Here is a 13,875-nt window from a genome sequence, read left to right as displayed (position 1 = left end):
CTCTGCGGGGTTTCTGAGGCTGTCAGTCAGTCTTTATGGGTGCAGACTGCCTCACCGTCCTCCTGCAGAGCAGCAGGTGGGTTTGAGCAGTGTGGACGCATTCTGTTTGTGTTGAGTGTTGATGCTGCTGGCCGGCCAGCTGGTCCTTTATGATCTGACAGCTTTCCTCCACGGGTGCCTGGGGGGCCGCAGGAGCCCCGTTGGTGCCGGTCAACCCACCAACCCCTCGGCGGGAGAGAGACGTTTCTGGGGAGCCTTGTGGGGCGCTGGGTCATCTTTGGGTTGTGGGGCCGTGGCTCCCCATCCCTGAACCTCAAGACAAGAAACTGGCACGGGGAGCGGGGCGCAGTGAGAGGAAGTGGGGGTTTCCTCTCTGTCTCTCCATTTCTGAGTCTCCCAGGCTCACTGACTTCTCTGAGCAGATTCTTCATCCATTCACTTATTCAGTACTCCTCGGGGGCCTACTGTGTGCAGGCACTATGTCGGGGAGCTGAGGAGAAATACAGGGCAAATTTGGATAGCCCCTCCCCCCCTGCTCCGGCTCCCCAGAGCCAAGGCCGGTAAGGGAAACACCACTGAGACTGCCATGAAGCTGTGCTCCCAGGGGCCTGCAGGGTGGGGCGCACGCAGTAGGACAGTGACTGAGGACAAGTGGGCTGGCTGTCTGAAGGATGAGGAGGCAAAGAACCCTGGTGGACTGCTAACCGTAAGGTCGGGGGTGCAAATCCAGCAGGTGCTCTGCGGGGGCACAATGAGGTTGTCTGCTCCTCTAAAGATCTGGCATCGGGGCACAGCGGAATGAGTCCAGCTGTCTTCTCAGAAACCCAGCTCTGCTCGGCCCTGTGGGATGGCATGGGGGACAGTGGGATCGACTGGTCCTGAGGGTCAGGCTGAAGACAGGACAGTCACCACCCAGGCATCTGACCCCGGCTGGCAGTGGGCCTTGGCCAAGGCAAGCGGGGAGGCTGCAGTCCCTCAGCAGAGCGGCCTTGGTCGTGGCACCCCCACTGCCGTTCTGTGCACAGGCCCCCACTTGTGACCCCGAACACACTGTGAGGTGGAGTTTGGCAGCAGGGCCACCCCCAGGCGAGGGAGTCCTGGTGCCAGGGCGGGAGGGCAGGGAGGACCCGCCCTGAGAGGAGGGCGTGGGGGCCCTGGAATAGGAGCCCACAGTAAAAGAGAGCCCAGCCTGTGGTTGGGAGCGCTCATTTGCATACAGACAATGGATGCTAATTGCAAATCATTCTTACCCACTCATTAAAGCTGCTTCCTGAAGTTTTCTCCTAGGCAACGGGCTTCTGTGTGGAGCAGCTTCCTTGGCACCTCCTTGCCGAGGTGATCTGGGTGGAACTGGGAGGGGACAACTGCCACCTACCCCTGGGCTGTGTTTGCCGTGGTGAACCCAGCCCCTGCTGTGGCAGATGTGTCTGCCTCTGAGTAACAGAGCAACATTTGGATGAGCTTATTTAAAGAAGCACAGTGTCCGTGTGCAAGGGTGAGGTGCCCTAGGCATATGACAGAACCTCTGTGCCCCTCGGCCTTCCCGTCTCTGAAATGGGGGCGCACAAGGTCATTGGGACGCAGACCAGCAAACAAACTCCCTGCCATCAGGTAGCTCCAAGTCAGACTGCCCCTGTGGGCCCCAAGACCTCAGATCTTCACGGGTACAAGCAGCCGCCTCCTTCTCCCGCAGAGGGGCTGCTGGGATGGAGCCACTGAAGTTGCAGGGACCCTACCAGGCCTAGTGCTTCTTCAGCCCTTTGGAGGGTCCCTGCTGGGTGGTCCTCAAGCCTGGGGGTTGTTAGAATCACAGGGTGTTTGTCAAAGAGACCAGGCCCTGCCCCCACCCACCTAAACCAGAAGGTGGGCCCCCGGCCAGGCCCTGGGAACCCTTCCAGCCTCTGCCCTCAGGCTCATAGAGAAACAGGCCCATCCCCAGATGGACAGCCCAGGGGGCTCGGGGCCAGGCTTGGGGAGCAGAGAACAGGGGGGTTAGCTGGTGAGGGAGCCCCAAGGATCTATGGGAACCCAAGGGACAGATCTGAGGTCCTTGCTGGGGAGAGGATGCTGAAGGAGAGTAACCGGCCAGGGAAATGAGGACAAGGGTGGGAACTGAGTTCCAGCCCCAGCTTAGCCCCGTCCCCACCAGTCCGCTGTCTTGGTGCCAGGCTGGGGCTCAGGGCCTTCCGTGCCTGTACCTCCCCACAGGCCCACCAGCCTCGCCCACACTGCCGCCTTTCACAGGCTGGTCCAGCCCCTGGCATGTGCTGGAATGCTGCCTAGTGCTGACTCCTGGCCGGCAGGCACCTTTGGAACAGGCTGCCTCGAGGTGCTGGATAATCACCTGGCCTCTGCTACCTCAGCACCCTGGGCCCCTCGCTCAGCCCGCACCCACCATGTGCCAGGCCCGTACAAGGCCCAGCTGACACCACAGATAGGCCCTGGCTGCCGTAAGCCAGGGGAAGCCGCTCACAGTGAATTTGTGATGCTGCTGAGGGGACCCTCTGGGAACTGAGTGGGCGTCACCGCGGGGACACAGGGACTTCTGATCTGACCTGTGAGGTAGGGATCATTTACATGAGGGGGAGGAAGAGGTGGCGGGGGGGGGGGTGGTGGTGCAGTTATGGGATGTTGGTTTTGTTCCCCAAAACACCAATGCTGGTGATCTGAGGGGAGCGCCCCTGGGTGCTGGGCTCCATAAGGCCTCCCTGGGCGGGCTTTGGACGCAGGTCAGCTGGCCTTTTTTTGGAGAACATGTCTCAGACCTCTGTGCTTAGTCTTCTGTACGTGTTGCTGTGTGAGGCTGTTTGATAGCCAAGTAGAACAGGATGTGTGGACCGGGTGTAACTGTCAGCGGGGAGCATGTACAGTGGCCTTCAGGTGTGTGTGTGTGTCGGGGGGGGGGTGTCCATCCTACCCCTGGATGCAGGCTCCTGGGCACAAGGGTAGAGAGAGTGAGGGGTGGCTGCCGAGGGCGGCCGGAATCAGACCCAAAGCCTTACTGGTCTCTTTGGGGAGGAGTTGGATTCACTCTGGGAACGGCTGACAAGCAGAGCGGCTGATGCAGCCAGAGTGTGCTTCTGAGGGATGCTGTGTGCGTGGGAGACCAGCCCCAGGACGGCCGGAGCGGAGCTCAGCCACTGTGGTGCAGTCATGGGCCGTTGCCAGGCGGAGGGGACGGAACTCAGCCACTGTGGTGCAGCCATGGGGCATTGCCAGGCGGAAGGGACGGAGCTCAAGCACTGGTGCAGCCGTGGGCCGTTGCCAGGCGGAGGGGACGGAGCTCAGGCACTGGTGCAGCCGTGGGCCGTTGCTAGGCGAAGGGGACGGAGCTCAGGCACGGTCAGCTGCATAAAGCAGGCGCCTGGGTTGCGCAGCAGTTAACAGCTCAGCTAAACCCTAAAGGTTGTCGGTTCGAAGCCAGTAGCCACCCGAAGAGAAAGCTGCTTCCCTGGGAACCCCATGAAGGCAGGTGCCCTCTGTTACAGAAGGGTTGCTCGTGAGTCGGAATCGCAGGGAAGGCAGTAGAAGGCACTACCATGAAAGCCAAGAGGGGGGAACCACATGGTGTTCCTGATGGGAAGGACCCCCAGCCTGCCATGGCGGGCTGTGGAGTGCACCGAGGAGGCGGTAGCAGGAGGCTGGATTGGCAGGGTGGGCGAAGCTGGGTCCTGGCCCACCGACGGGTGCAGAGAACTACAGGAAACTTGAACTTAATGTTTTAAAACTCACCCTGGGCTGGGCTGAGGTAAACGGAGGGCAGGGTGCTGGCAGGAGAGGGCTGGGCCCTGCGTTGGTCAGATGGAGCCCACAGCCTACCCTGGGCAGCAGCTCTGACCACAGAAGCTGCCACAGCCTGTGCACCACCACCCTACCCCACCCTGAGCTCCAGTGACTCCACAGACACCCCCCCCCCCAGACAGCCGTCACAGGAACCCAGCTGCCAGGTGCTCTGACAGGCGCCAGTGCCTGCTGTGGGCACCTCAGTGGGCTGGGCTCCCAGGCCGGCCGCCGCCTGGCCCACACCCTCCCCTGGGGCCTGCCGGGTTCCTGTGCCATTTGTCAGCGCCCAGCTTCACATGGAGGAGCCGCCTGCTGCCCGCACAGCCGGCGTCCCCACGTGGACTGGAAGCATGTGGCCAGGGTCCCCCAGACCGGTGCTGACATCTCCAGCATGCCCTTCTGGGGACTCCTCCCCCAGAGGTAGCCCAGGGGCTGAAGACCAGCCCCCTACCCCGCTGGTGGCAGGTGTCCCTGTGTTAGCTAGGAGCTTGGAGCCACACCACCGGCGTTCCAGGTGAGTCACTGGCAGTGTGGGAAGAGGCACCCAGGAGAGAGCTCAGGAAGGAAGTACACGGGTCTGCAGGAAGGGACAGGGAGAGGGCATGCTAGAGAGGTGAGAGCAGTTGCCTGGGCCTAGCAAGAGGGAGGTGATGGAGCAGGAATGCGGCCCTCTTGCCTCTTGCGGCTTCCACCCCTCCTGGGCCATTGTGGCCACTCCACAGCCTTTCGGTATCAACCCTGACCCCTACCAGGGCCTCAGTTCCTCTGCCTGTGGCAGCGGCGGCAACGGAATGAGTGGAGCCTGTCGGACATGCAGATATGGCCTGGCCACACGCACCCCCGCTGCCCCATCAGGCCAGAGCCTGACACGTAAAGCTTACTTTGTTTTGAGCACAGAGCCTTGCTTCACAGCAGTTCCTCCAGTGCTCCTTAAGATACAAGACAGATAACACAGACCTGCCCAGGGGCGAACAGGGAGCTCCCACACAGAGTGCTGGCGGATCCTAGCTTCTGCGCCCCTCCCCTCCCCTCCTTTATAGCTACCACAGGGGGACGCTTCCTCCGGGCCTGAGCCTGGGCTGAGCATTTCACAAAGAGCATCCCAGAAAGCCAGGACTGTTGCTGCCTCATTCCTCCGACGAGATGAAAGGCCTCCCAAGACTGTGGAGCCGGGATTGGGACCGGGCCAGGCGAACCCCAAAGCCTGTATTCTCACCTGCTTTCTCAGGTCTCAACACTTGAGTGAGGCCCAGGGAGGGCAGGTGGCCACTCTGGGGCCTGGGGTGGGGTGGGGGTGTGTGCACTCTGTTGAGATCAAAACTCCCCCTTGTAACACCTGGCTCAGCTCATGCACCACAGGTATGGGGGGCAGGGTGTTCCGCTCAGACACAGCAAAGTCAGGGAGGTCTTTGTTGTAGCCCTACTATGCGTGAGGCGCGGTCTTGAGGGTAGCCTGGGAGATTCCTGAGGCCTGTGGAGGTCAAAGACACAGACGGTTGGGGAGTTCTTGGGCTGAAGGACCAGACAATCCAGCTCATTTAGAGAAGGGTATTCATCATATACAAAATCCCCCACCCGTCTCAAAAGTCGCCCCAAGACTGCCACGGCGTTTTCAATCGCCTAAGTGCTTATGAAAGGTGGGCGTTGAATAAGGAGGAGGATCGATGCATCTGAGTTAGGGTGCCGGCGAAGAACATGGGAAATGCCGCCGGCTGCCGACAGGACTACCAGATCTGTCTGGAGGAAGCACAGAGTGCGCCTTCGAGGCAAGGAGGCGAGACTTGCGCTCACGTCCTGGGGACATGTCCTCAGGGGAGGCCCGTCCCTGGAGAAGGACGTTGTGCTTGGTCACGTGGAAGGCCCTGGATGAGGTGGATGGGCTGACGGTGGAAGAGCAGCTGCGGGGACTGGGCAGGACCAGGCAGTGTTTCCTTCTGTTGGGGATAGGCTCGCCACGGGTCAGCCTGACAGCCGCGTGGACTGGGAGCCAGACTCTGCTCCGCCCCCTCCGCCTCAGGCTGGCTCTGCTGCAGCCTCAGGCTCACTGCCCCTCAGCCGGGGACAGTGTCCAACAAGGATGTGCTTGCTTTTCTTCAAAGCAAGAAAATAGATCATCAGACTCCCCCTCCTGACAGCTCTTATTTAAAAAACTGTCCCCAAATCATCCCTTGTGGTCTTTGTTTTTCGGGATCCCTCCCCCTCCTCTCAAGAGTGTCCATTATTCCTGCTGACAAGTGACGTGGTACAGAGCCCTGGGGTGGGGAGCGTGGCCTCTGTAGACAGATAGGGGCTCGGGTGCATGGAGGCGGAAAAACCAGGTGCCGAGCAGTCTTGTGGCATGCCTGCCCCGTCTACAGGAGAACACGCTTGAGAGGCGGATGGCCCCTGCAAGCTCCCCTTGTGCCCACTGATAGGTGTAATGTCCCCTCTGTCGCTCTCCCCCATCACCACCGCCTCCAGAGAAGAGCAGCCAGGACATGTCTCCACGCCTGTGCCCGCCCCGTTCTTTCACCCATTTTTGGCCGTTACCCAAAGTAGGAAAAGCATTTTGTGTGGCCATCCACCATGCCACTACCCACTGTCCTTGAGTGGGGCCCAACTCCAAGCGGCCCTCAGGGCAGAACAGAACTGGCCGTCAGTCTTCACGGGGGCAGACAGCTTCATCTCGCCACCCAACACTGTCATTTCAGCAGAGACAGCTTCACAGCTGAACCTCCCTACAGCAGACGTGGTTTATTCTAGTGTCTTTTCCCCTGGGGGCATCTGAGACTGCAGATCTTTATGGGGGCAGGAAAACTCACCCTTCTCCCTCAGAGTGACTGGTGGGTTTGAACTGCTGACCTGGTGGTTAGCTGCCCAGCCTGTAACCCACTGCACCCCCAGAGTCTAGAGCCATGAAGATGATGCATGCCCTTCCTCCTGTTGGACAAACCCTCCGTTAACAGACCATTCCGTGTCACTCCGTGTCACGTCACAGGGCGTCCTTTGGAGCTGGAAGCTGTGTGGTTGGCACCTTGTGTGAGTGCCACGTTAGAGGCTCACTCGGAGCCCATCCCTGCTGCCACTGTTCCCGGGGCCCCAGGAAGCACCGCACCAATGAAGAGGGCTGCGGTGGGAGCAGGGGGAGGGGAAGCAAGCGGGGCTGTCCATTCCTGCCCGCGGGCCTGGGTCTCACCTACAATCCAGCGCTTGGGGTCTCTAGAACCATAAGGGAAGCAGTAAGCACACGTGGACGTGACGTCCCTGGAAGAGTGAAATTGAAAGTTAGAGACCCACAGACATCCGTGCTCTGCACCACCAGCTGGCACGGGGCTCCGGCTCACAGCCACCCTGTGTCCAGCGGGACACAGCACTGCCTGCTCCCACTCCGCCCTCACAGCTCTTAGGCCTGAGCCCGTTGCGGTGGCCACCCCATCCACCCATCTCATCAAGAGTCTTCCTCTTTCCCCACTGCCCTCGACCAAGCAGGCCACCCTTTTCTAGAAACATCTCCCTCTCGGTAAATAACCTCCAAAACACAGGAGGTGAAGCCTCGGCGTCCCTGCTTCCCGAGAGCAGTCTGGCTCGACTTCTTCAGTGTTCCCCAGCATCCCCGCGCCTGTGCAGGATGCTGCTTCCATCCTCCGTGCTCGGCATCCAGCTTCCCACGCACCGAGGCGGCCCAAGTGCCGGGGCGTGGAGCAGAGGCTGCCCGGGTCTTGAAAGCGGCATCCTTACTTGTCAGCACTTGTGCAGCAAAACGACCCCGTGGCAACGTGTCGTCCGGTTTCTTGATGGCTGCTTCCATGAGCACTGGTGGTGGATCCAAGGAAGATAAAATCCTCCACAACTTAAATGTGTTCTCCCCACTAGTAGATGTTGCTTAAACCTGGGTGAATTATTGACCTGGGTGAATTACACCTGTCATTTTACTGTTTTCTTTATCTCTGCGGTCCCGGTACCTCTGGTCTCCTTTGACTGTCTTCTTTTGTGCTAAATACATGCTCGTCGCCGTTTATGTTTATTTTGCATTGTTTCAGTTATTAGTAGTTGATCTAAGGATTCCAATGTGCACCGTCACTTGTCACAGCTAATTCAGATTAATATTAGCTTAATTCCAATAAATCATTTTCCAACCTATCCATTCCCTCCTTTCTCCTCTGTGTTATTTTTGTTGCATATATTACATCTATATCTTTTACAGGCTCAACAATACATTGTAGTTACTACTTTATATAATTATATGTCCTTGGGGAATTTAAAAATTTAGGGGGAAAGGGTAATTCAATGGAGTCTTTGCTGTTTGCATTTCCACGTGACCTCACGTACTTAGCATCTGGTGCTTCGTTTCCCCATATAGATTCGGTCATCATCTGGGGTTTGGATTTGTTTAGTCTTGTTTTCAGCCAGACTTCTGTCGCGATCTTGTATACTCATCTCTCAGTCTCTGCTTACCTAGTGACAGCTTTATTTTGCCTCCCGTTCTGAAGGATGTTTTTGTTGGATGTAGAATTCTTTGTTGGCACTTCAGTCGACATTTAAAAATGTTCTCTCACCTCCCAGCCTCCATCGTGTCGGATAAGTCAGCTGGTAGTGTGTGGATGCTCGTCAGTGGGTAATGGCTCTCACTGCTTTCCTTCAAGGTCTGTGTCTTGTGCGTGGTTCCTGCTGCCGGCCGGCCGGCTGTCTATCTGCCCGTGGCTCTGCCTCCCTCATGGCGCCACCCTTTCACACAGCTCCTCATGTGGCGGTGACCCCCCCCCACCATCGCATTATTTTCATTGTTACGTCATCACTGCAATTTTGCTACTGGGGTGAATCGTCATGTAAATATCTGATAGGCAGGATGTATTTTCATTGTTACAGATTGAACTTAAAGCATAGACTAATCACAAAAAATATGTAATTATATACTGTGAAATATTCGTTTCTAATGACGAATCAGTGACATGTTGTCTTGAGGCATGGTGCAGCATGGGTGACAGTCTTCACACCGGGTGCTCACAGGTGGGCGTATCTGCGTGTGTGCGGACCCGCCTGGACATGGATAGAGGAGCGGTGTCTCAGTTCCTAAGACCATTGGAAACAGGTGTTTTCTGATGGTCGTAGGCGACCCCTGTGAAAGGGTCGTTCTGCCCTCCAGAGGGGTCTTGACCCACAGGTTGAGAACCACTGATCTATCTGTTTATCCCGCTCGTCTGTTGGTCCGCCCGGTGCTGAAACAGGAGTCTCTGCATTTCTGTTCACTTTCTGTCCTGTGTTTCTTAACCCTCCTTAGAGATGATATTCCTTTTTAAAACCATTTTATTGGAGGCTCATACAGCTCTTATCACGATACGTGCATGCATCCACTGTGTCAGTCAGATGAAACTTCTATTGCTCTTCCAAGTTTGCTGTCTCTTCTGCCTGGAATCTGCTGTTGAATATACGAGTGAATTTTTTTATTTCAGTTACTGTACTTCTCAAGTGTAAATTTTTCTTTTCTGTTGTTTTAATCATTTTATTGTGGGCTCACATAACTCTTATCACAGTCCATACATCCATCAGTTGTGTAAAGCACATGTGTACCTTCGTTACCCTCATCGTTCTCAAAACACTGCTCTCCACCTAAACCCCTGGCACCAGCTCCTCATTTTTCCCAACCTCCCCGCTCCCTCGTCCCTCATGAACCCCCGATAACTTATAAATTATTATTCTGTCATATCTTACACTGTCCGACGTCTGCCTTCACCCACTTTTCTGTCGTCCACCCCACCCTCCCTCTCACGTGTAAATTTCTGATTTGTCCTCTGTAATATTCCATTCTCTTGAAGATCCCCGTTTGTTACTTTGTTTCATCCTTTTACTTTTTTTTTTAATCTAATCTGGTTTATGTACAGTCTTAGAATTTCTCTCTCTTTTTTTTTAAACATTCTATCAGGGACTCACACAACTCTTACCACAATCCATACATGCATCCTCCGTGCAAAGCACATCTGCACCTCCCCTGCCCCATCATCCCCAAAGCACCTGCTCTCCACCTAAGCCCCCTGCATCAGGTCCTCCTTTCTTCCCCTCCCTCCCCCCTTCCCCTCCCCCCTCCCCCGCGATAATTTACTAATCACTGTTTTATCATATCTTGCCCTGCCCAACGTCTCCCCCTACCCTCCTGCCGTCCGTCCCCCAGGGAGGAGGTCACATGTAGATCCTTGTAATCGGCTCCCTCCCTCCAACCCACTCTCCCTCTACCCTCCCAGTACCGCCACTCACACCCCTGGTCCTGAAGGCATCATCCGCCCTGGACTCCCTGTGCCTCCAGCTCCTATCTGCACCAGTGTACATCCTCTGCTCTATCCAGACTTATCTTTATGATGCTCCTCCTGCGTTCCAGCAGTGTTGAATTTCCCTCTAAGCAACTCTCCTGGGCTTGATTCTGCAGAGTCCCTCTGGTATGTGTACTCCATCGCCATCTTCCCGGAAGTCCCCCACCCTTTCACTTCTTTAGTGTTATTTCTTTTTAGTTTTCTGAGCATATCTATCATAGCCACTTTGGTTTTTATCTGCTAAATCCAACATCTGATAACACTCAGACACGGTTTCTGTTGACTGCTATTTTTTTTCTGAATTTAAATTATACTTAAATAATAATATTCGTACTTTTGGTCAAATACTAGATAATCCAGGGAATACAGGTTAGCAACTCAGGAGTTTGATTATTTTCCCTCAGACGGTGGTGGTGGTTTTGCTGTTTTGTAGTTTGTTTACTGTTGAATCTGTGTCCTCTGAAGTGCGTAGCTATTTACATCTTTTTGGTTTATTATTATTATTATCTTGGCGTCTCGTAAGGCTGGATAGAGGTTGTGCCCAGCCACCTTGAGCCAGTGAGGTTCCCCACGGGTGGATGTCTTTGTGTGTGTGGTGGGGGGTAAAGAAATGTAGTCAAGATTCAAACTGTTTGCACGTCTGTCTCAGCGTTCCCTTTGCATTGGCCCATCCACCTTCTAAACCCAGTCTCGGGGCCAGCCCGTGGCTGTCTTGGGCTGTCTGTGAGTCTGCTTGCTCACAACCACCAGCGCAGGCCAGAAAAGCCCCTGTCACCACGGGCAACACTCACTGCCCCAACCCCTTGAGCAAGAGAAACCACTGTTGTCGATGGCCTGTCCCAGCGCCCGAGGGACTGGGCTTCCTTCTAACATGGGCTCTGTGGGAGATGCGAGGCGTGCCAGGCCCCCCACCACGTCCCACTGCTTGGGTCCACAGCCCACAGGCTGGAGGCGGAACCACGGCTCTGGTTTGATTTCTGTGTGGACCTGGTGGCTTCTCAGTGTCATCCTTTGCCGTTTCACCTCAGTGTTAAGTTGGCCTTCGGAAACAATATACCGTTTTCTCATTGATCTCCCTCTACTTGAAATGGAAGCAGAATTGCTATTAAAACTTCCCAGAAGGCCGGTTAGCCTCGGCAGGGAAGCGTGTGGGTCCCCAAGGACGGGATCCTCATGGCGGAGCTAGGTTTAGGATGACGAGAACTTGGCACTTGGCCGTGGCAAGCTGTGATTTTAGATCAAATTGGCCAGAATGAAATCTGAGGTGCAGGAGGGGCTCAGGAACAGACTCCACAAACCATCAGGCCACAGGCCACGGCGTCCTTCCTCTCCAGTGGCTTAAGTCAAACCCGTCAGACCCGTGTACCCGTAGGATCCTAGTTCTGTGAAAGGGCGACCCTCCGCACAATTGCTCTTTCATATAAAGCTCTCAGACACACACACGTGCTCTGATTGTACACGTGTCTTCCTAATGTATACAAAAACGCTGAGCAGGAAATGCGACCCAGGTGACCGTGAGAGAGGGACCGGCCCCCACCTTCAGCTGTTTAGGGGCCTGGCACCCCCTGTCCCCCAGAGGAGCCCTGCATAGCTGTGGCCTGTGCTGGCTGGGGATTTGCAGGGGAGCGTGTAGGCCGGCAGGAGCCATCGGCTCCTCTGCGCCAGTGCTTCCCAGAGTGGGGGTACAGGGGGTACCGAACCCACCCAGGGGCTTGCAAGGCAGGTACTTGTGCTGTGTCCTGGGTTACAGTGGGCTGTAGATACAAGCTCTCTGCGTCTTGTTTTCCCTTCTTCCTGAAAATGGGGAGACAGACCAAGTAAGTGTGGGGTCCCACGCTGCGTCCGTGTGCATCACTTGTGCAGCCAGCCTTCTGCCACCGCCGCGTGCCGAGAGCCCATTTGAACAGACCAGGTGTGCCAGACGTGGAAATGGGCGTGGTTCTCATCTCTCGCTCCTTGTTTGCTTTGCAGTGACACGGGCTCGAGGGCTGGCTACCCCACTCAGGTTTACAAAACTGCCAGCGCAGAGACGCCTCGGCCCCCACCACTGGCCCAGGCCAGCGCCTTCCAGCTCTCCGCCTCGGTCCCCAAGTCCTTCTTCTCCAAGCAGCCTGTGCGCAGTAAGCACTCAACGGGGTGGAAGAGAACCGAGGAGCCCCCGCCACGACCACTTCCCTTCACTGACCCAAAGAAGTAAGTGCCTGGACACCCGGCCAGTCGCCCGCCAGAGCCCCACGTGGGCATCCCTGGGACAGGGGAGAGGGCTGGGCCTCCTAGTGTCTTCAGCAGCCAGCTCTGTGCCAAGTCTCCGTCTGCACAGCAACCACGCCATGAAGCAGACAGGCTGACCGCCTCCAGGGCTGACCGTCTGGCTGGGGAGACGGGTAATCAACATGGCAAATAAGGAAACCAGAAAACTTAAGTCACTGGCCTTAAGCCGTATGGCTTCTGCGGGGAAGAACATTCCAGAGAACAGCAACACAGTTGAGCCCCCTGTGCGAGGCAGGCCAGTGTGGCCAGGCCGGTGGACGTAAGCAGCGGGGAGAGAGGCCTGGGCTCAGAGAGGCGGTGGGGACAGCGTGTAGGGTCTGTGAGCATGCATAAACAAGGACTTCCGCTTTTGTTCCTTGTGAGACGTGGGACCCCAGGAAGGTGTAGGGCAGGTGAGGGCATGGGCGGTTAGTACCCTAGGGCTGCCACGCAAAGCTGGCGTCCGGCAGCCCCGCACGAAGGTGTTGGTTGGGCTGTGTTCTCGGACACGGTCTCTCGACCTCCTGGTGGCTCCTGGCCGTCTGTCCTGCTGTCACCTGACTCGTCATCTCTGCCTGCACACCTCCTGGCCTCCTTCCTGAGGACACGGTCCCACCCTGCTCCAGGATGACCTGTGTTCACTAATCACGTCTGCTGTGACCCTAGCAGGTCACGCGCCGAGGCCCTGGACGGATGTGAATTTTGAGGGGACGCTATTGAAACCCAGGGAAGGCGTGTGGCGTGAAGGGCGAGGCTAAAGGCAGAGCCCGCAAAGGAGGCGGGAGGAGCGGCTGGGGGTCTGCGTGAGAGATCGGTCAGAGGAGCCGCTGAGCCCACCGACGGCCACCGGAGGTCTCTCGGGGTTCAGGAAAGGCGCAGGGCCTGGTTGGCGTCTGGAAAGAAAGTCAGAGGGCCCTTGGCAAGAGTTTTGCTTTAAGGCCAGAGTAGCGCTGGTCACAGGGCGGCTGTGCGTTGGCCTGCTGCCTTCAAGGTCAGCAGTTCAAAACCTGCAGACTCGTGCTCCTCCCATAAAGCGTCCACAGCCCCGGGACCCCACAGGAGCAGTTCTGCCCTGTCCATGGGGTCACTGTGGGTCAGCATTGATTCCCTGGCTGTGGGTTTGGTTTGGGTTCGTGTTTGGAAGGACCCCCAGTGACACCATGGGGGAAGCACCGGGCTCCTCACCAGGAGGTCTGCAACTCAGAGCCCCGCTGCACAGAAGAGACGAGGCCACCGATCCACAGCCTTGGAAACGAAGGACTCGTGTTCTGTCCCCGGGGCGGCTCAGAGGGAGCCACTCGGGCAGTGGGGGTACAGGCTGGTCCTCACCATCTCCCCACGCTTGATTCCAAGTCCCTGCCCCAAGCTCCTTCCCGGAATCCCTGTGACGGCCCCACCCGTGAGGCAGCTTGCCACTCTCCCGGGGTTGGAGAGGGGCGCACCCTGCCTGAGGGTGGCAATGGGTGAGTCCTAGGGGCCTAGTCTGTTGGGCCTGGACGAAGGCGTGGCAGCAGGTCCTTCAAATGTGATTGACACCGCAGCACCAGCATAGAGAAGCCAC

At 56.9% G+C, this 13,875-nt stretch overlaps 1 protein-coding gene across 3 annotated transcripts in view; it reads left to right on the top strand.

Moving 5' to 3' along the window:
* SIPA1L3 (signal induced proliferation associated 1 like 3) overlaps positions 1 to 13,875 on the top strand; it is a 214,129-nt gene that overhangs the window by 184,653 nt on the left and 15,601 nt on the right. For all 3 annotated transcript variants that reach the window (XM_075536258.1, XM_075536257.1, XM_075536259.1), the window contains one exon: positions 12,036 to 12,257. In XM_075536258.1, coding sequence (XP_075392373.1) covers positions 12,036 to 12,257 — 222 coding nt within the window. The remainder of the gene's footprint in view (positions 1 to 12,035; positions 12,258 to 13,875) is intronic.

Source organism: Tenrec ecaudatus, chromosome 18 (assembly GCF_050624435.1).
Source record: "Tenrec ecaudatus isolate mTenEca1 chromosome 18, mTenEca1.hap1, whole genome shotgun sequence".
Lineage (NCBI taxonomy): Eukaryota > Metazoa > Chordata > Mammalia > Afrosoricida > Tenrecidae > Tenrec > Tenrec ecaudatus.
Note: the sequence above shows the minus strand (reverse complement) of the source record. Positions and strands in the feature narration are given on the sequence as shown.